At 37.6% G+C, this 21,547-nt stretch overlaps 3 protein-coding genes and 1 long non-coding RNA gene across 8 annotated transcripts; 2 read left to right on the forward strand and 2 right to left on the reverse strand.

Moving 5' to 3' along the window:
• Window positions 1–282: 282 nt before the first annotated feature.
• LOC147566734 (Small nuclear ribonucleoprotein family protein) lies at window positions 283–5,263 on the forward strand. 2 transcript variants are annotated; one of them, XM_086653264.1, is made up of 2 exons: window positions 283–465; window positions 4,459–5,263. In XM_086653264.1, exon 2 carries the CDS (start codon window positions 4,647–4,649, stop codon window positions 4,977–4,979), a length of 333 nt encoding a protein of 110 aa, XP_086509390.1. In that variant the 5' UTR covers window positions 283–465; window positions 4,459–4,646; the 3' UTR covers window positions 4,980–5,263. The 2 variants fall into 2 exon arrangements, with proteins under 2 accessions (XP_086509390.1, XP_086509391.1); XM_086653265.1 differs by having other exon boundaries at window positions 4,610–5,263.
• An 866-nt stretch (window positions 5,264–6,129) lies between these two features.
• LOC147566735 (Tetratricopeptide repeat (TPR)-like superfamily protein) lies at window positions 6,130–11,378 on the forward strand. 3 transcript variants are annotated; one of them, XM_086653266.1, is made up of 3 exons: window positions 6,130–6,602; window positions 8,354–9,674; window positions 10,255–11,378. In XM_086653266.1, exons 2-3 carry the CDS (start codon window positions 8,459–8,461, stop codon window positions 11,085–11,087), a joined length of 2,049 nt encoding a protein of 682 aa, XP_086509392.1. In that variant the 5' UTR covers window positions 6,130–6,602; window positions 8,354–8,458; the 3' UTR covers window positions 11,088–11,378. The 3 variants fall into 3 exon arrangements, with proteins under 3 accessions (XP_086509392.1, XP_086509393.1, XP_086509394.1); XM_086653267.1 differs by having other exon boundaries at window positions 6,385–7,439; window positions 7,478–9,674; XM_086653268.1 differs by having other exon boundaries at window positions 6,422–6,602; window positions 9,231–9,674.
• Window positions 11,379–11,439: 61 nt separating this feature from the next.
• Window positions 11,440–11,931, reverse strand: LOC147566736 (uncharacterized). The gene is made up of 2 exons (XR_015230538.1): window positions 11,810–11,931; window positions 11,440–11,678 (listed from the first exon to the last, which is right to left on the reverse strand). It is a non-coding gene; the product is annotated as an uncharacterized LOC147566736 (long non-coding RNA).
• A 492-nt stretch (window positions 11,932–12,423) lies between these two features.
• LOC147566737 (heat-inducible transcription repressor) lies at window positions 12,424–20,391 on the reverse strand. Of its 2 annotated transcripts, XM_086653269.1 has the most exons (12): window positions 19,843–20,391; window positions 19,409–19,560; window positions 18,668–18,950; window positions 17,538–17,615; window positions 16,853–17,424; window positions 15,455–16,084; window positions 15,160–15,314; window positions 14,661–14,875; window positions 14,450–14,583; window positions 13,845–14,188; window positions 13,585–13,688; window positions 12,424–12,948 (listed from the first exon to the last, which is right to left on the reverse strand). In XM_086653269.1, the coding sequence occupies exons 3-12, from the start codon at window positions 18,942–18,944 to the stop codon at window positions 12,872–12,874; spliced, it is 2,586 nt and encodes an 861-aa protein (XP_086509395.1). In that variant the 5' UTR covers window positions 18,945–18,950; window positions 19,409–19,560; window positions 19,843–20,391; the 3' UTR covers window positions 12,424–12,871. The 2 variants fall into 2 exon arrangements, with proteins under 2 accessions (XP_086509395.1, XP_086509396.1); XM_086653270.1 differs by lacking the exon at window positions 19,409–19,560 and having other exon boundaries at window positions 19,843–20,341.
• Between the last annotated feature and the right edge of the window lie 1,156 nt (window positions 20,392–21,547).

Below are 21,547 nucleotides of genomic sequence, written 5' to 3' on the forward strand. Positions count from 1 at the left end.
GCGAAGGGAAACCCAATCGCCGGAGTTTCTAAAGAGAGAGAGTGAAATTTTTTTTTTTTTTTCTCTTCATGGTCGCCGGCCGGAAAATTTTCAGGTCGGCGACCAAATCGGAGAAGACAAAAAGGTGAGGTGGAGAGAGAGTGAGGTGAGGTGGAGTGTTTTTTTATTTCCCCTTAAAATTTAGTTCCCCGGAAAATTTCTAAAATTATACATATTCCTTTTAAAATTTTACACCCCGGAAACTATTTAGCTTTCCCAAGCGCTGACCATTTCCTTCTTTAGTCTTTCTCTGTTCTCTTTGCTTGAAAAACGCCCTAATCTCGCCGGATTTTGACGAACAAGATCAAGTTAAATTCAACTCTATATTTTCTTCCATTTTCCTGTTGGTGATGAGAACCAGTGAGATTCAAGTTGGAACGACGTCTCTCTCTCTCTCTCCTCTTCAACAATCATCTGTACCATCTGGTAAGTTCAACAGCCATTTTCTGCTCTGATTTTCCTGAAGTTGTTTTCTGAATTGAACATTCATGTATGGTCATCGTTTTACAGTTCCAAGTCAATTTGGTTATAGAATTTAGAGGTTTGTTTATAGCACGAATTCAATTTTATAATGTGTTCGTGGTATTGAGAAATTTCATAAAAAATAGCGGAAATTTCATAATCAGAAAATAGACAAGAGAAACCCTTTTCATTAGCTCTTTCGATTTATAGGTGGATGGAAAAGTTCTATTTTGTAAGATGATGACTTGTTTTAGTATACCTATGAATGGGTCAATCCGTTGCCCCTCAAGTGTTTGACATATTGTACGAGAGAATAAGATTTCCATGCATTTGTACCTATAAAAGTATAATAAAAGCTTTCTTTCTAGTAGCAGGAACCTTCTGGGTAATGTAGGTTCCATACCTTGGTAAGTTTGACAGGGAACTTCTTTATTCTTACGTTGGTGCTTCACAAATTTCATTTTCTTATAAATCATATAACTAGTGATCACTTAGGTAATTCTTGAGCATCACAAAATAGTTTAGAATCTTAATAAGTGTTCAAGTTTCGAAATACATCCAACAAATAGTCATAAAATTTAGTTGCCTTAATTTAGGATCGCTCTGCTGAGTTTTTTGTTGATTGAGCTTTCGGTAAGTTGATGTTTCAAGTTGATTTGGTTCTTCTATCTGAGATGCGTCAAATGTCTTGTGAATCATGTTTGTACTCAGATGACTATAGGTAACTCTCTATTATCTCATTTTGTGTTGAAAGTTCTTTTGATGAGCATAGCTTGTCTTGATGTTTACAAGCTTCTCGTTCGGTTTTGGGTTTCCTTTCCCCAAACTTGACGAACTGATTTGGAAAAGTTCCCCCAAACCAGATGTGGTGTTTGAGAGTTCCCCAAATATTTCACCACTTCTGCCCACCACCGCCACAGACCACCATGTTTTCCTTCACCATCAATCATCTTCTTTGAGTCATCACTCGTTCACTGTTAACCGCTACCACCTTCTTCTCCACCAACCACCCCCATCTTCACCATTAACCACACAACAATTTTCTCCATCAACCACCCCTATTTCCAGTTTCTCTAGCAGAATCTTTATCTTCTCCATTCAGGCATTCACCGCAATCATTTTTTATTTTTTATGCTAACTCAAGCCTTGTCTATAGATTGAATTCAGTTGCATGTGGTCGGCTCCCAAGGATTGGAGTTAGGTTGGTGCCCGTGGGCAGTGGTGTGCTGATATTTTGTAGACCCGTTGCGAAGTTTTAGTTGGGGCTCTAATATGACAATGTGAAAATAATCGAGATAACTGTCTAAAAAACATGACCCCTCGTTCGCTCATTCCTTTGATAATTTTTAACTTCTCTTCCAATTGTTGTTTTAATTACTGAATTCTCCGCGGAGATCTATGTACTGTCTGCTGAAACTTCAAGGCTTTTTTCCTTTGAGTGCCCACCACCTATTTAAATAGACCATATAAACAATTTAAAAGCAGAATCTGAAAAAAACTTCCACCAAATAGAATCTGATCTATGACTAATAACAAATAAACGCAGAACAAATTCACAAATATAGTTGAAGAAGTCGTAGCAGTTAATTTAGGTTACCTATTCAAGAACAGTTGGTTAAACAACTAATATGACAATGTGAAGTTTTAGTTGGGGCTCTAATATGACAATGTGAAAATAATCGAGATAACTGTCTAGAAAACATGCCCCTCGTTCGCTCATTCCTTTGATAATTTTTAACTTCTCTTTCAATTGTTGTTCTAATTACTGAATTCTCCGCGGAGATCTATGTACTGTCTGCTGAAACTTCATGGCTTTTTCCTTTGAGTGCCCACTACCTATGTAAATAGACTATATAAACAAATTAAAAGCAGAATCTGAAAAAAACTTCCACCAAATAGAATCTGAAAAAAACTTCCACCAAATAGATTCTGATTTATGACTAATAACAAATAAACGCAGAACAAATTTCACAAATATAGTTGAAGAAGTCGTGGCAGTTAATTTATGCTACCTATTCAAGAACAGTTGGTTAAACAACTAATCTGCAGTAAAGGGTTAGTTGGTTGGCTATTAGGAAGTAGTATATACTTCAAGAAACACTTGGGATTGAATTACCTTAAATCATGCGGATAATGCATAGTCGATGTATGAATATGATTCTAGAAGTTGATGTTGGTGTAGACGTATTCTTTTCGACATTCACCGCTAAATGGAATGATCACGGAGACCAGTTTATTTTTGAAGTGCCTAGTTGCAGGATGAAGTGTAGAGGCCCTGAATTGACTACAATTGTATAGGGCTTGAAAAATCTAGTCTGATAAGATAACATTATTGTGAAGGGATTTTGGAGCTCAATGAGTATTTTGTTGGGAGTTATTTTAAGTACGAATTGTGATCATAGTTTCTCCCGGAGTACTCTAAGAATTTGTTGCCTAGTGGATGAATTTTGTAGAGAAATTCTAGAATGATAGGACAAAACTATTTTAGAAAGACAGGACAAAATTGTTTGCTTTTCTCTTATTCTAATTCAAGCGACGGTAGAATTAGCAGTTGGACTTTTGGTGTTCCTTTTGTCTTCAATTTTGTTTTTGGTTAGGTTGGATTTGGTTGGTCTCTAAATGAGATGTAAAGTTGATTTAGATTCTCATTATGTGCTACTGCTCCTTATATATGGGGAATGAAGCATGTGTCATATGTGCTTACTCTGGATATTGCATGGTAACTATTGCAATTTTATTCAATCCTCGGTTTCTGGAATTCTAGTATTTTGCTCTGTGCATTCAGTTCCTAAATTGACCTCTTTTATTGCTATGCAAGGTTGCGTGTTATTACGTGGTAGAGTTGCATCTACCCTCTATAACCTAATGGAACACACACACACATCATATGTACAGTATTAGGTATCATCTGTGTCTATGACCTTCTTGCCAAGTATATTACCAAGAGAAAAATTTGGACGTTGTCTATGACTTAGCTTTTTGGAAGTCATTTGGAAATTGTAGAGAAAACGGAAAGAGAATAACGTTTCAATAGCAATTAAAAAAAGTTAGCATGTATTCCACTGCCTGCCTCACCCTATCACCTACACATCCGCACTTGGTCATCCAACCCAACTTTCACTCACTACCTGCCTCTCCCTCACTCGGTCACGCATGGACGAAGGTCAACAAAATACTTCACCTTCCTGTTCTCCACCCACTCATTGTAGTTTAAATTTAGCTTTTAGTCATCAACGTGGATTACCATGCCTTTTTTTTACTCTTTTACTTTTCTTCGGACATGGATGAGGGCCTCCCCTCGGCCCTTCAATTCATGTGGTCTTAACGTGGATCTACTTTTTCAAGCTAATTGTTAGTAGGATTGGTTTGCTTCTCCCACCCAATGACTTTATCCTTACTTTGGTCGTCTCGGCCTCACAGGATTCAATTCCTTTTGTGATGTCGTTGTCCCTAGTTAGTAGGTGTTCTGCGGCTTATCCTATTTATGGATTTCAGTTGAACCGACATCTCTTCGTTGAGAACTCTGGTCGGGGACTTTGATCATTGCTTTTGAGACTGGTTACTCATCCTGAAGTTATGACATGTTCTTTTCACCTTTGGGTCAGGCGAGTTTCACTCGATGCATTGTTAACCCACAAGGATACGCTGATATGGTCTCGAATTAGTTTAGGTTCGATTCTGATGCTAAAAGCCTAAGATGACTTACGGGAAGGACAACTGCTAGTCCATATGTGTGTTTAGCTAGGTCAAGTTCAGGTTTGTTTTCACTACGAGACACACGAGATCAACAAAGTTAGTGGTTGTTGCTAGTAAATATAACAAATGTTGAAGTTTTTACTTTTCTTTTCCTTTCCTTTTGTGTTTACCTGATTAGGTATAAGTAACAAACTTGTTGATTTTGTCCCTCAAGTTTCGTACCTCCCTACGCAAAAATTGTTCCAAACTCTTTAACTTCAGGTTTTACAGCGAGAAGATTTTAATGCGCATTTCCCTGGAGAATCTTCAGGTTAACTTCAGGTTAACAGTTGCTGAATTGGAGGAAAATCTGTTACTAGTTCTTTGAAGATATAAACATTCTTGACCACTATCTTGTGAACATTACCTACAGAAAGAACTGGTGAAGCTTTAAACTACGGTTAAAGCATATGGAGCAGCCAGCGGAAGTTTCGTCATTCGAAGCAGATAGTTCTGCCGGCAGCTCGGCCAGTATTAGTGAGGTCAGGAAGCTGTTGTTTCGCCGTATGCTGGTAGGGGTCAATGATGGCAGGTTCTTTTTAGGTACTTTCCACTGTATGGATAAACAGGGTAATATCATTCTCCAAGACTCAGTTGAGTATCGTAGTGTTCGACGTTCTTCACCATCTCCGATGGAGCAACGTTCACTTGGTCTCATTCTTATACCATTGTCTTGCCGATCCTCCTGCCATGTGGATTGCTCCATTGACGAACAGTTATCACTTTTATCACTTCAGAACTAGGTGAAAATTTTACCAACCATTTGTCAATCAGTACCCAATATAAATGCTGCCATCCTGACTGATGGGCTTACTGTCTGTTACATCTTTTTTTTTCCATCTTGAGGAAATATTATTCGAAGCGTTCTAGATTATTCGCAGAGCATGGACCCACGAATTTTGAACATTTCATAGTTGCATTCCAGTTTCAAGTTTGATGATTTGTTTCAAAATAATACTTTTCTGTGACCCACTAGATTATTTCGAACTTTTAATTAATTCAAATGCTTCTTTGATACTTGAATATACCTCAGATCTTCCAACATTACGGGAGTATCACATTTATTTTCATTGGGCATGGTATGTTATTTTGTTGGGAAATTTGGCTAAAATCTCATTAAAAAATTGGGTTTTGGTAGAAATGATCAATCAATTTTTTTTAGTTTTCGACTCCCTGGGTACTTTTTTTAATTTGCAGCAGCTTTGCAATGTCTTGCGATAGCTTTGGAGCGCCTTGCAATGACTTTGCAATCGTTTTACAACAACTTTGGAGTCCTTGCAACACCTTACAATAGTTTTCCAATACTTTGGAACAACTTTGCAACGCCTTGCAACATCTTCACAAAAAATATTTTGATTTTTAACCAAACAAAATAAAAAATATTTGTGGTTTTAACAAAAAAAAATACAAAATTTGGGGTTTTAAAAAACATATACCTTGTCTTTTTATCTAAAAGAAATTTAAAATTGGTTTTCGTACTAATTTCCTGTATTTTGTACTTACAAAAGGCTGACTCTCTCACGGAAGTTCACTGGAATTTTAATTGGTACGTCAAGACCATTCCCCCTATTTCTTTTCTTTTTATGAAAGTATTGTACTAGGACTTTACGTGTGCAAGATCCTGTTGGAAAATTATTGGTAATTAGTTAGACTGATCTTCATGTAACCTTACAGAAACAATTGAGCATGATGCTCTTCTTCACTGTTCATTGGATCACATCGTGAAAAAAATTAGATGACTGTCACGGATATTACACATAACATCCACTACTTTACAATTTTATTAATCAATTTAGAAAGCGTGGAGTGGTTGTTGCTATTCCAATACACAATAACGTCACCTTTACCGTTTATAAATTAAATCATACGGCTTTTACCAAGTTTTGGTTAACCACATCCAAACATTTCTGAACCTAATATGACCAAATGGTCCTCCCAGCTTATCCCTATATTAAAGTGAATAGTGACCCATCTTTACTAACTAATTAATGTATTGGTACAATGGTACTAATTAAATACTAATCTAATTCTTCATGATCACTATGTTAATTTGTGACGGTTAATCCGTCGCAATTATGTCCGATGCAAATGCCCGAAATGTTATGATAGTTTGTGACGGCTTTTGTAGTTAGTGTCTATTACAAATGTCTGAAGCCCTAAATTCACAAACCTTATTTCTTTCTTCAGTCTTTCTGTGTTCTCTCTGCTTGAAAAATGCCCTAATCTCGCCGGATTTTAACTAACAAGATCAAGTTAAAATCAAACTTTTATTTTTTTCGATCTTCCTGTTGGTGATGAGCAAGAACCACTGAGATTCAAGTTGGAACGACGTCTCTCTTCTCTCCTCTTCAACAATCATCTATCTGGTAAGTTCAATAGTCATTATATGCTCTGTTTTTTTTTCCTTAAGTTGTTTTATGATTTGAAAATTTATGTATGGTAATCGTTTTACAGTTCCAAGTTATAGAATTTAGAGGTGGGTTTGTAGCATGAATTCGATTTTATAGTGGGTTCTTGGTAGTGAGAAAATTCACTAAAAAAAATAGTCAAAATTTCATAATCAGAAAATAGACAAGAGGAATCATTTCCATTACTTCTTTCGATTAGGTGGATGGAACCATGGGAAATAGGTAGGAAGTTTATTAAAATGTTTGACATATCCCATTGCCCCTAAAGTGTTTGACATATTGTATGAGAGAATAAGATTTCCATGGATTTGTACCTATAAAAGTATAATAAATGCTTGCCAGGGAACTTTAGGTTCCATACCTTGGTAGGTTTGACAGGGAACTTTACAGTATCAAATAGTTTCTTGAGTTTGAGGAACTCGAGGAAGCAAGACTCTTAAACCAACCAAATTGTATCAACTTCACCTATCGATTCCCACAAGTGTGTTCAAAATGTTATGAGCTTGAGATTTCGATATGGGTTTCTGTACCAAATGTATCACCGTTCAAAATTGCGAGGTATGAGATCAATATAATCCAACTTCTAAATCATATGACTAGTGATCACTTGGGTATTTCTTGAGCATCACAAAATAGTTTTAGAATCTTAATAAGTTTTCAAGTTTCGAAATACATCCAACAAATACAGTCATAAAATTTAGGATCGCTCTGCTGAATTTTTTGTTGATTGAGGTTTCGGTAAGTTGATATTTCAAGTTGATTTGTTTCTTCTATTTAAGGGGCATTAAATGTCTTGTACATCATGTTTGTAGTTTATACTCAGATGACTATAGGTAACTCCCTATTACCTCATTTTGTGTTGGAAGTTCTTTTGGTGAGCATAGCTTGTCTTGATGTTGACAAGCTTCTCGTAACGAGAAGCTTGTCAACTTCAAGACAAAATATGCTAATCATGACAAGAAAATCCCCTAAATCGGGTTGTTCGCTTTTGTGTTTCCTTTCCCCAAACTTGACAAACTGATTTGGAAAAGTTCCCCCAAACCAGATGCGGTGTTTGAGAGTTCCCTAAATATTCCACCACTTCTGCCCATCACCGCCACAGACCACCATGTGTTCCTTCACCATCAATCATCTTCTGTCATTCATCACTCGTTCACTGTTAACCACCACCACCTTCATCTTCTCCACCAACCACCCCCATCTTCACCTTCACCATTAACCACACAACAATTTTCTCCATCAACAACCCCTATTTCCAGTTTCTCCAGCAGAATCTTTACCTTCTCCATTCACCGCAATCATTTTTGTCCTCTCTTATTTTTTGTTCTTTTCTAATAAGCCCTTCTGTTGGGGGAGGTGGTTGATTGAGAAGATGAAGGTGGTTGTGGTTAATGGTGGTAGAGAAGACGAAGATGGTTGATGGTGAAAGATAAACTGAAGACGGTAGTTTTTGGTGGTGTTGGCCAGTGGTTGGAGATGATGATTGAATATTTGTTGAGTCTTTTACTTAAGTTTTTTCTTATATTTATTGAACTTGAAATTTATCCGTCCAAATACCTTTTCTTTATGGGGTTAATTCCATTTTGTCACCCCAAAGATGACGATCCAGCCGTTTTAGCCCCCTTGACCAGCTATCTCATTAACTTAAGTTAATTTTAATGTTTCTTTCCAATACCACCCTCCTTATGTTTGTTTATTTGAATGTTTAGGTGATCTACAACTCACAAGTGAGTCTAATGGAGAATCATTTCTTCTTCTCTCTAGCTACAGTCCAGTTTTACCATCATTTTTCTGACTCCTAAATAGCAGCTAAAATGAGAGCTTTTCTTTACTTGTCTCAGACAAAAGCTAACATCACTAAGACATCTACCTTTACCAGAATTGTTGCTTTCTTAACTACTCAATCCCATATAGAAAACCACTCCATCAGCGATTTTCATTCACTGGAAAACCCCTTTATTCACCTTATTCATTCTTCCAAAACCAAAGAACAACTCAGACAGATTCATGCCCAACTCTTGCTTCAAAATCTCACTCAAAACAGTCGGGTTATCACCCAATTACTATCTTCTTTTTCTTCATTTGGATCAACTAGATACTCCATTTTAATCTTTAACCAAATCGTCGAACCCAATTTATTCATTTTCAATGCATTAATTCGAGCCCTTTGTGACAATCTCCAATTCAAGAACTCCATTTCATACTTTCTCCTTATGTTAGGTCTTAATGTCCAACCTAATCAACTAACCTTCCCCTTCGTCCTTAAATCAGCAGGGTCTTTACTTGCAGTGAACCTCAGTAAATCCATTCATACCCAAATTTTAAAACTAGGGTTTGAATTTGATTCTTTTGTCAGGGTTTCTTTAATTGATATGTATGTGAAACTTCGATTTTTGAATATTGCTTTACAAGTGTTTGATGAAACTCCTGAAAGGACTAAGCTTGAGAGTATACTTTTATGGAATGTTTTGATTAATGGGTGTTGTAAAGATGGGAATTTAAAGAAGGCTAATGAACTTTTTGAGGCAATGCCTGATAGAAATTCTGGGTCATGGAATAGTTTGATTAATGGATTCTTTAGCATAGGGGATAAAGATAAGGCGAGATCGCTTTTCAAACAAATGCCAGATAAAAATGTGGTTTCTTGGACAACTATGGTTGCTGGATATACACAAAATGGAGACCACCAACAGGCTTTGTCCATGTTTTTCAGAATGTTGGATACGGATACAAGGCCTAATGATCGTACTATTGTTTCCGCATTATCAGCTTCAGCGAGGATTGGTGCTTTAGAAGCTGGAATATGGATTCACGATTATATTTCTAAAAATAAGTTCAAGGTGAACAGACAAATAGGAACTGTTCTAGTAGATATGTATGCAAAATGTGGGAGGATTGATTGTGCTGGTCGGGTTTTTTCTGAAATGAAAGAAAAGGACCTTCTTACATGGAGTGCTATGATATCTGGCTGGGCAATCCATGGATGCTCTGGACAAGCGCTTCAATACTTTGAAGAGATGAAAACCAAAGGTAAGAAATAGTATATTTCTTCATGAATCTCATTGATTGATTTTTTTTTAATAGTATGGTCAAGATGCATGTTTTTGTCATGTTAGGACTTTTGTGACGGCGTGATTGTTTGTCATGTAAAATGTTAAGTTTCTCATGTTTCTTAAAGGAGAAATGTTAGTATAACTGTATAGTGACCTTCCCTTCACAAAACTTAAAACTTCAAAGGTACCCGTTCCTTATTAGTGTTATTACATAGTTCACATCTACGACAACACTTGCTCTTGTAGGAGTAAAATGTAGAAGCAAATAAGCGTAGGTGTACTTGTTACTGCTTTTCTATGTAGGTAGTATTTGACATAAGTATAATGGTGGGATTTAGTTCTTTTTTTCTCTTCTTCAGGGAGTTATTAAAGTCATTGTTCGAAATGCCAAATATAACCTTCATATGGAAAAGGTTTTACGATTTTGATGTATATATTTTATTAATGAAAATCTATGAGCCACCATGTATTACAAAAATTTCTGAAGTTACCTTCAAGTTATATTTTGCACCATAACAATTTTGATTGATGTATTTGAAATGTGAACCCAAATGCAGGAATTCAGCCGGATGAAGTTGTCCTTTTGGCTGTTCTAACTGCCTGTTCACACTCAGGGTTGGTGGATGAAGGACTTAGGATTTTCAACACCATGAGACTAGATCACTTGATTGAACCCAACCTGAAACACTATACATGCATGGTAGATCTATTTGGTCGTGCAGGTAGGTTAGAAGAAGCATTAAGTTTCGTCCGGGGCATGCCAATAAACCCTGATTTCGTGATATGGGGAGCACTCTTTTGTGCTTGCAGAGCTCACAAGAACATAAAAATGGCAGAATTGGTATCGGAGAAACTTCTACAACTTGAACCTAAGCATCCGGGAAGCTATATATTCTTGTCAAATATCTATGCTGGAGTTGGAAGATGGGAAGATGTTGAAAGAGTAAGAGGTGCAATGAAGAATAAAGGTTTGGAAAAGCCTCCTGGATGGAGTTACATCGAGGTTAACAGAAAAGTTCACAGTTTTGTAGCGGGTGATCAGAATCATGAATTTGCAGAAAGAATATACACAAAGTTGGAAGAACTAACGAAGAATGCTAGATTAAAAGGATACATGCCTGATACAGAGTGGGTTCTTCATAATATCGAGGAAGAAGAAAAGGAAGATGCATTAGGAAGTCATAGCGAGAAGCTTGCTCTTGCATTTGGACTGATAAGTACTTCCGAAGGAACGACCATTAGAATTGTGAAGAACCTTAGAGTATGTGGTGATTGCCATTCAATGATGAAATATGCAAGTTTGATGACCAAGAGGGAGATCATACTAAGAGATATAAAGCGATTTCATCATTTCAAAGATGGGAAATGCACATGCGGGGATTACTGGTAACTTAAAAATAAACTAACTGATACCAATATTTACTTTTTTCAGGAAAAAATAACCACTTTGTAACTGGAGAATGTAAGAGTGGGGCACTCAGATGATCGATTGTTGCACCAAGCTAACTCTTTTTTTTTTGTTGAAAGTTGCACCAAGCTAACTCGGTGTTTCAATTGCAGAGAGTACTTGTAATCCCCATGAAAGTACTGTATATTTAATTCCAAAGGTCAATTTCCTTGCATTATTGTTTAAGATGCTTAATTTCACTTCCAACTCTAACAAATCTTTTGTTGCTTTAAATTTTACATTTGAATATGGAGTGGGAAGCAGCATCATCTCAGAAAGTTTAGAATGTTAAAAATTCATCTCAACAATTCACTTAATTAATCTACTGATCAAAATAGGGTAAAACATTAAGTTGTAATAATCGGTATAAATAACCCTTAATATAGATGAAATTATGACAGTCTTCATGACAATTTGTAGAAATCACTTGAAGCCATTTAAATTCAACCAAACAAAAGTTGTGATTTAATTCTAAGTTGCCTGAAAGCTTTCTTTCTTTAATTTATTTCCCTGATATCAAGCTCTTTTAGTTGCCTGAAAGCATTCAAAATGACAAATATAAGGACGAGAGGACGGTAATCTTTTGTTCAAATGTCCATATTTATATAGGTGAGGATTTGGAGTTGACCCCAGTTAATTTAGCGGGAACAACTAACATAATTTACCTCATAATCTTTAATCTTCATTATTTTACCAGCCGCCAATGTTGCTTTCTCTCCGATCTCTCTCTCTCTCTCTCCACCCCAAAATTTTCTGTCCCTTCACTTTTCCGGCAGAGCGAAGGATTCTATTCGGTGGAACCAGAACTCTTAGACGAAAGTGATTGGATTTCAGGCGAAAATTTGAAACCCAAAAATCCTCGAGTATGGTCTCGGTGAACACCTAAAACCAGAAGGAAGGTTTCACGCGAAAGTTGGAAACCGCATCGAGGGAGGTTTCCCCCCAAGTTAATTAGGCGGTTATAGTGCTAACGACTAACGTAGTCTTTTCACCCGATCTCAAAGTGGATACCCAAATCACCCACCCTATATGTACTCTTGTGGCCTTCTGCTATAACATATGATATGCAATAGGGTGTAAGGAGTCTGTGTGCTTTTGTTTATGTTTGCTTCTACATTTTTGTACTAGTTCATGAAGCCTTCTTAACGTCTTCGTTTTCTCTCTATAGCCAGTAAAAAGTATATCAAATTAATCTTTCAATGAGTGGTATCACAAATTTTTGTCGATTAAAAACGCACAGGCAATGTGATCTTGTTTCTTTAGCTTTTCAGTATAAAGATTGACAAGATCCCCCAAGGATGGTATATTACAACAATCTCACTAGCTCTTACAGTATTCCAATGGTTTATACTACATTCGAAGAAAAGAAAAAAGTAGTAAATGCATGGATTCGTCCCTCCCTTTTTTATTTTGTGTATACTCAGCAAAGCATCACATGACTATCTGCTACACCATATACATTTCTAAACAATCTCTCTTTAAGAATGGTAACTAAGCAAACAAAAGGGAGGGGGATATAATAGAGTAAGAAGGAGAAGGGAAACCGTTTCCCCAACCCGAAGAACTCAAAGTTCAGGACCATTAAAGAATCAATCAATAATACGCAGACCTGCCTGTTGCAATTCAGGCAGTCTCCAAGAACAGTACAAAGCTCCACAACCACCACCAGATAACCCTTCCCGCAGCGGGTTTCAGAGCGTTGAATCTAATGGAGTGTAGTAATGTATCTAAGAGACTGAGACTCCTCTGGCAATGCTCGAGGTGGCGTTGATCTTCAAGGAATGCTCCGGGATATAGGTTTCACCTGTTTGTCAAGAAGCACATTTGTGTATTAGAAGTCAACTACTGACCCGAGTATATAATTTACTATTGCCCAAGTCTCAAATTGAATATCATTATCAGTTGTGGCCCTTGTTACTCTAGAATCTAGACAACCACACATTGCAGCAAAGGAATTTGTTGGTATTTTATATCTAATTGGATATTGCAGTGTGGCTATAGCTTACTAATGCATATGATTGATATCATATGACATATTCAAGTTGCATCATAAATTTCCATCTCGAGGCTTCTCACTCGGTCGCTAACTTTTCCCTCCCTTCCCAATACATACTGGACGCAGTTTTAATCTGAGAACCGACAAACCTGAAGTGGAAGAGTTTTGATTTTGTGGCCATCCCTATTAGTTCAGTTTTGTTCACGAAATGAAATGTAGTTCAATGTGTCAATAGTAGGTAATGGTCAGGTAGTTTTTCTTTTGAACAAGATGGAGAACTGGTTCAAGTATTATTGTCCTACCACAACATAGTACTATTTCAGTTATTGTTTGTTTCAAAATGGATCCCCAAAATGATTCACTTTACTTAATGATCCTCATCAATCATTTTGTGAGGCACCTCTAATCTGTTTATTGGCAAGTGGAAGTGATTCAGATGCATACCTTTCTCCTTAACGTGAATTTGCAGTGTATCAAGTGTGATTATCCCGTCAGTCAACGGAAGCAACTCCAGCTTGACAGTAGCCATTGATTGAGAAGGAACACACCTGAAGTGCAATATAACAAAGGAACCCTCTTAATTTAGCTAAAAATAGAAACCATCAACTACATAATAATAACAATAACAATAATTATTAATAATAGTTATTATAAGAAAAAAGATTAATAATAACAATAGTAATAATGAACAAAAAAAGGTTTACCCTAGAGGAACTGCACTCTGCAGCCAAAGGTGTGTGCAGCCCAAACCAGTAGATGGAACGACATCAGATATAGAAACAGTGTGTTTGTCAAAAGAAACAGATCCTGCTCCGCCAGGTTTCTCTTTGTGGTTACTCGACGATACTGAAGGAGCAGATTTTAGCCTCTGGACGGACCTCTCTCCACTCACTCTCCCTGCTAACTCCGAAAACCCCACAAAAGGGTTCACGGGTGTAGACGGGGAATTTAAGGACACCACTGAAGGGGGTGAAGTAAATGATGCCGGGGCACGAACTGTTAGGGTTAAATCTTCAGATGTTAAATTTGATGCTTGAAGTGTCAATACCTGAAAGTTCATAAGATTAGCTAGTTAGATAGTAACACAATACGTAATGTTCTTCAAAGAAGTTCACAGAGTACTAAACCGGAGTCTGGTTTTGTTCGACAAATGAAGTGGATGCCCATCACTTCAGATCGTATACCATGGGGTGCTACTGGAACAACCATTTCTTTAGTCATACAATACCAATAAAATAATGGATGATCATGCACACAAGCCATTAGGCCAACACAAGTGGTGAAGCAAATGGTGAGGGAGGTTGTGAACCTGAACTGGAAGTTTAGAGGCTCCTTCCTTGGGCCCAGAAGTCTGTTCAGACATTTCGGATGCAACTGAGATCATCAGATCTCTCGTGACACGCGGACGCCAACTGGTTCGTTGCTTAAGGAACAGCTGTGATTCTATATGGACAAAGAGACCAAAGAGTTATTACGCAACAGATGCAATCTTAGAAGTACCGAGACAGTTATGTGTTTACCAGAAAAATTACAACGGTATGACACTAGAACTGCATATTGATCAGCACTAGACGACATTCTCTTTGCTTCACCAGTTTTCAGCGGAAGGTAAAGATTCGATGTTGAACTTCCAGACAGAGACTGTGATAACTGACGGCTTCTTTCACTATGAGCTTTAGGATTTCTCCACATCGAAGTTGCTGGCTTGAGAATGAAGGAGTGTTCTTCACCTCTCCTGCCGGGGTAAAAGTTGTTAGGAAACAACAAACATTTGTACCCTCAAATGTTCACCTAACCTTTTAAAATTTTATGTACAACTGAAACCCCACATCAATAAAAATTGCCCAGGAACTATCACATGTATCTCATTTTTTGGATAGAGATCATTCACCAGTAATCCAGTGGTAATAAGCCAGATACATGGTCCAAATGTCAAACGGTTAGTAGACAACTAGCAGAACCAACAGAAGGAATTTTGAAGTCTAGCAGTGGAAAGCGGTAAATGATGCACGAACCAACCTTAAGGCGAGATTTGGGAAGCTGTGATTGTTTCCAGCCTCTATGCATGCAATTGGTAAAGATAAAGACGGTCCAGTTTTAGGGGCCTCCTCATAAACAACCGTTATAGCATCAAGATATACCACAAGATCTGGTGTGTGAGACGGAGAAACATTCTGCAGGAACGATAAACTTTTTTTGCTAAATCTTTTGAAGAATTTCAAGAACAAAATATAATCTTAAAACAAAACTTAACAAGTAATTAACATTCTCTATCCAAATATTTACCAACTCAAAGGTGACTAGAAATACAAACCTTTATCTGCACGCAGAGGAGGTCCTCTGCATTGCAGTCAGCAGCAAACGAATGGATTTCCACTGGATGAACAATTTCAATTTTCCTTCTCCACCTCCTGCCAGGAGTGTAAATGCCTTCCAGTCCACAACGAACAGAAAATCTCTGTGGTTCCAATGGAACGCCTCGAAATGATAGAAGCCCCAAATTTCCAACTTCTTGTCTCTTCAGTGGCTTTTTGGGGGATATGTGATCCCAATCATCTATATCAAACGTAGGTTTCGCATTGGAGGTAGGAACAACAGGAGCTGGATTGGAATTTTGAGGAAGCGAAGACATAGAATAACTTCTCAAATGCGAGAAAAGTTGGGAGCCAGAAGTGGCGGAAAAACTGGACTTGTGTGCTGAACTACCAATACTTGTACTTGAACTAAAAGAAGGGGGGGATAATGGACGAGCTGGAGGGGGAAGAGCACGATTCAAAGGAAGCAACCAATTAAGCAAGTCCGCACATGGGTCCTCTGGGTTTGCATTAACTAAATTGTCAGCTTTTGTATAAGCCAAATTGCAATCTTGATATTTCTCAAATTGGAGAACCTCGAGAACTGGATCTGTCAGAGAAGAAACTCCAACATTAACTTGTAAAAGTACCTGCATCCTTGCACACAGGAAGGTGAACGAGAATTAACGTTTGCTTTACTAGCTGTGTTTTATATAAGTTATGTTATAAAGCTCTAAGAGAAAATGCACAAGGTCCACGTCACAGAAACGAATCAGGTAGCCAACGGCCAACCAGAAAGACAGAGTGGAACATGCTCCAAATAGCATAACACAAATTAGTTTTCCTAGATAACATCTCTGAAAGCTTGTTTACCATGACTCTGTGTAGTGCAACAATAGAGCCAATAATTAGCGATTGCATAGTTAAAATGGTAAGTAAAGGAAATCCAACATCTATAATAATAATCCACCAGCTGGACTTCGTACGAAACGACCCCTTTTTCCTTAAGGTCTTTTTCTTTAATTGTATTTACTTGCACTTAATCTAATTGCTTGTTTCACGATTAAGAGATATGTATATGTAATTCCCTAGTTTGATTAAATTTCTTTATCTCACTAGAGTAGAATTATATTTTGATTAGATTTCTTTATTATACTAGAGTAGGATTAGATTCTAGTTCTCACGTAACTTTGTTTTAATCTGTTAGACTCTTGAAAAAGCAGGCAATCAAAAGTTCCACCGGAACTTTAACATTCAGTATTTAGCAAATTGGTAGTTAAGAAACTACAGAGCATACTGAGCCTTCCCAGAAACCAACGTTTTCCCTTTCCATGATTTTAATCCACTGTAACAAAAAAAGAAACTAGAAAATACACACGAAATGCTATTTCTTGAAAAGTTATTTGTTTGGAAATTACCACTATGTCCCCATTTGGGAGAGAACAGCATCTGACAGTGTCTCTAGCCACCCCACCAGATACACTGGCATCAAATTTTCCTCTATCAATGAAGGCATTGAGATTATCACATGTTCCTGACAATTTACCCGCTCCTGGTTCATTTGTAGTGATATTTTCTCTTTTTAAATTAGAAGTACGATAAGATGATTCAGGAGAACTTCTTTTTGACCAGAGCAGCTCATCTGACTCTGCTATCCTAACAAAAAAGTGAGAATTCTTAAATCTGGTCAATTGTGCTTCAGATTGCTTTTTATAGTCTTCCATTCTAAGAATAGATTCACTAGCAGAAATATCTGTTTCTGGAACAGGAATCTTCGTAGTTAACTCGGTTACGCCATTCTCCTCCGGATTCTGACTAATATTACTGTGCTTCATATCGGTCTCTTTCTCTCCCTCGGTAGCAGAGTCGGGCTTACTTTCAGCATTTCCATTTTGATGCTTAGACATAAGTGCAGCAACTCGAAATGGAGTTATAATTTCTTTGTCCTTATTAGATGCAGATAAGCATGCCAAGATACTAATCTGTTCACCTGCGGACAGAATGCATATTAGGCCCCAATAGGCATCAAGCACATGCTAGATCATAATTTAAATGCATACAGGATGTAACTTTGATGGAAAAGATTGTGACATATACAAGTACCAGGAAATACAAAAGAGCGGTCTGAATTGGTGAATGAATGTATATCAGCTGCATCATTCCAATTATCAGGAAGATCCTCTGCAAGTGCATGTAAAGCGTCAGAATAAGTATAAAGTTACTATTACATACATTTAGTCTACTGAAACCACTCAATCTTTGATTGTTATGAAAGATTGTTATATAATTACTAAAACACGCATCAAAAGCCCATGCCCTTAGATAGCACGTGTTTTTATATTCTTTTGTTTTAGCAATTTTGATGTGAAAAGCATGTCGGAATTGGGATCATTATGATTCTTTATTTTCCCTCTTAAGTTGCTTTCATAAGTTATCATTCAAATACTGTTATCTATCTCTATTCATCAATCAAGGTAGACAAAGGAGGCCAGCTATGTGATTTGGAGCCCCAACATTCCTCCGAGGGACAAACTTTTAATGTGGCGTCTTCACTACTAAAAATACCAACTATTAACAATGTATGCAAAAGAGAAGTGAACAGATGCATCTGTGCAAGCATAACTTGAAGTCAGTCAACCATCTTTTGCTATGTTGTCCTTTTCATCAAAGTGTGGGCCTACTTTATCATCATTTTAGACTTCATGGACTATAGCACGTTCAATTGATGTTTCTTTACTACTATGCTTCATGTGAAGGTTGCAGGAAAAGAAAAAGAGCTTTGTATCCCTCACGAAACCTTTTGAGCAATATGGAACACAAGGAATAAAGCTACTTCAAGAACAAGAGACCTAAGAAAGTGAACATGATTCATTTGGTGCAAAGATCACTTTCTGCTTGGTCAAGAGGTGTGGAATGGGCTAAACAATGACAGTTTCACAACTTCTTGGGAGGCAATGATAGATACATCATAATTAGTTTTTGTGATAGGGAGGATTTCTTTTTGTAACTTCTCGGTCAGGGTTGCTCGAGTTACATCCAGGCTCTTCATGTAAAACCTAGTTTCTTTTTGTTGTATAACCTTTATACATGTTTCATTTTTTCCCTCAACCAAAGTGTCATAAAAAAATTAAATACTGAACTGTGTCTAAGTTATAGTTGACTTTGCTCTTCTCAGTCTCAATCATATAAACACATGCGGGAAAACATGCATAACATAGGCAAAGGGAACATACTGCATGGAATGTTTATCCATCCTTCATCATCAGTAACATCTACGTGGTTTTCAACAGTTGGAACTTGGTTATTCATAGTTGAACCTAAATGGCTAAAGCTTCCACCTCCAACTGCATCACCGTCTTTTTCACCATCTTCAGGTAGTGGAAATGGATCTTCAGCAATAAGACCCTCCAATGTGGTTGCTGCTTTTGGCACCACACGGGCCTCCACGTGACGTTGAGCAGCCGATTGATCTGGAGCCACAGTTTGAGCAGTTCGCAAGAGAAAATTCATCTTTCCCTAAAAAGATACAACTCGTAAATGTATAAAGGCGTTATTATAGTAACAATCAGGATGCCAGTCAAAAACAACTACAATAAGAAACTACGCACCACGTGCCAAAACATAGACCCAGTACCAATTACGAAAAAAAACTCAATAATCTAATTCTAGAGGCTATAGACACAATATAAGAGAATAAGAACATTGGCATTGGTGTGAATCCTAATTTTTATTAACCAATCACTACCCATATATATATAGACATAGAGAGAGAGCAAGAGAGAGAGAAGGGAGATGGAGTGGAAGAAAGTAAGATCCATGGTACGAATGAAAAGGAAAGGGAACCATGTCAGAATTCATGGTTTGCTGAGTCAAATTCAAACCTCAGTTAGTAGAGGCGAAAAGGCGACAGCTTTCAGCCCCCATTTTACTACTTAAGTAGGTAAATCAGTGAAAAATGCATTAGGGTATACTACCTGCTAATTCAAAAATCTGATTGACGAGGGCCGGTAGACCAACCACAGGTGCAGATCAGGCGTCAAGGTAGTCTATTATGTTGTAGAGAGAATGATCCTCCTGTTCTTTTTAGTTTTCCCCTTTTGATTCTTCCAAAATAGGGTTTTCAAGTCTAAGAAAGAAAAGGAAAATCAATTAGAATCATGAACAGATAGATTTCTTAATTCCTTCATTGTCAAATTTCTCAGCAAATTACGAGCTTGTACCTCTACTAGAAGATACTATGGTTTTCAAATGAAGGGAAAGAGAAAAGAGGTCTATTGATATTAAAGAAGGCAGATCATCAAATCAAATCAAATTGAATTTGTTACCATATCCAAACAGATATAAGAAATAGATCAATTTGAAAGCCCTAAAATAAACGAAAAAGAATGTGGACTAAAATTTAGAGTACCTATCACTGTTTTCTTCTACTACTGCTTCAGCTTCTTCTCCGATCACCAGCTTAACGAGCAATCGATTACTTTGAAGCCGGACGATCAAGGAAGATAGAGAGAGAGAGAGAAAGAGGGTTCAGGGGAACAAACAAGACTCCTCTGAAGTTCGGATTTTCCTGGTTTTCAAACAGCGATCAGGATCTCGGAATCCCCCGTTCACCCAACAAAAATTCTTCCTCTTCCCATTTTTCATATGGGTTTTCTCAATTTGATATGGGTTTTCTGAATGGGTGGGGCTAAAGGCCCAGCGAAAATATTGTAGGTCAAGGATTACACACAAATTGTGAGAGGTCTCGTACTCTCGTGTAACAAGAAAGGGGAAGGAGGAAATAGAAGATTGAATGAAACCTCTCTAATAGCTAACGAAGTCATTTCATCAAAAAAAAAAAAAAAGAAAAAAAACGAAGTCTATGGCTTTTTGGTTGCCTACTTTTTGAAAAGTATGGTTTTTCTTTCAAAGTTTATCACCAACTCGCCTACATATATAAAATGTTTGTGTTTAACTTATTCTGAAATCCTCTTCTACCAAGCATACTTGTTCAAACTAAAGACATCTACGTCCTTGTGGCAAAAGTAAAGTTATTTACCTATGCATGGCATATAAGAAAACATATGAAAATACAAAAGGCATGGTCAACTGGCAATAGCGACAAGGTTTGACAAGGTGGTTATGACAGATTCCCCAACTGATTACGTCGACGTCCTCAACGACTTACCTATCAAATACTCCACGATCTTATCTGCATGGTCGAACAATAACTTGACGCGTTCCCAACTAGCTTCCTTTTCTGGTAGGTACTTTCACTTCACTAAGAACTCGACCCTCAATGGCCTATTCTGATGAGCTTGAACACGACGATTTGCTACAATCTGCTGCACCTCTTTTGTTGGTTGGAACTCTAGTCTTGGATTTGATCTCTGTTGGTTGGAGCATTGAGGATCCTCCTGATCCTGGTTGAACGACTTCAAGTTGATTGCATAGAAGACTGGGTGAGCCTGCTTCATCCATTCTAAGAGTTGTACTTTAAACAATACCTTTACAACTCGAGCAACGATAAGAAAGGAGCGCTTTTACTGTCTCACCAAGTTCTCGTGTAGCTTCCTCACGAAGTAAGAAGTGTCCTTGTGTAACTTTACGAACACTAACTCTCCTACCTTGGGTTGTGTGGTCTTCTCTTTTGGTCTGTGAACTTCTCCATCCTTGTTGCTACTTTCTCTCTAGGTGTGCTTTACCGTTTTTTCCCGTTCTCTGCCATTCCTTAGAAAAAGTGAATGTCGTGGGCTACTACTTGCATAAATGTTGCGACTGTGTGGGTGTTAACATGTGTCCCTCTCTTGTCAGTTCAAAAGGTGTCTTGCAAGTAGAAGAACTCTTCTGCAAGTTGATGCAGAACTAAGCTACATCCAGTAAGTTCACCCAATTCCTTTGGTTGGCCTAACAAAGTGCGTCAAATATTCTTTAAGAAGAGAGTCAAAATTCTCCGTCTGGTCGTCTTTTTTCGGATGGTTGGTTGTCGAGAAGTTGAGTTGTGACCCCAAAAGTTTCATGAGATCGGTCCAAACCGCATTGTAAATCTTGTATCACGATCACTGGCAATACTCTTAGGAACGCCACAACACTTCACTACATGCCTCAAGAACAAAACTGGTGTATCCTCCGCA

The sequence above is a fragment of the Eschscholzia californica genome, unplaced genomic scaffold, assembly GCF_041429995.1.
Source record: "Eschscholzia californica isolate CP2 unplaced genomic scaffold, dmEscCali1.0.p SCAF_1, whole genome shotgun sequence".
Classification (NCBI taxonomy): Eukaryota; Viridiplantae; Streptophyta; class Magnoliopsida; order Ranunculales; family Papaveraceae; genus Eschscholzia; species Eschscholzia californica.

Coding starts and splice junctions, on each gene's coding strand:
- LOC147566734 (XM_086653264.1), top strand. CDS start 4,647: ATGGAGCAGCCAGCGGAAGTTTCGTCATTCGAAGCAGATAGTTCTGCC.
- LOC147566735 (XM_086653266.1), top strand. CDS start 8,459: ATGAGAGCTTTTCTTTACTTGTCTCAGACAAAAGCTAACATCACTAAG. Junction 9,675..10,254: donor TGAAGAGATGAAAACCAAAG/GTAAGAAATAGT, acceptor ACCCAAATGCAG/GAATTCAGCCGGATGAAGTT.
- LOC147566737 (XM_086653269.1), bottom strand. CDS start 18,944: ATGAATTTTCTCTTGCGAACTGCTCAAACTGTGGCTCCAGATCAATCG. Junction 16,085..16,852: donor TCCCAAATGGGGACATAGTG/GTAATTTCCAAA, acceptor GCAAGGATGCAG/GTACTTTTACAAGTTAATGT. Junction 14,189..14,449: donor CCTCTAAACTTCCAGTTCAG/GTTCACAACCTC, acceptor ATGAACTTTCAG/GTATTGACACTTCAAGCATC.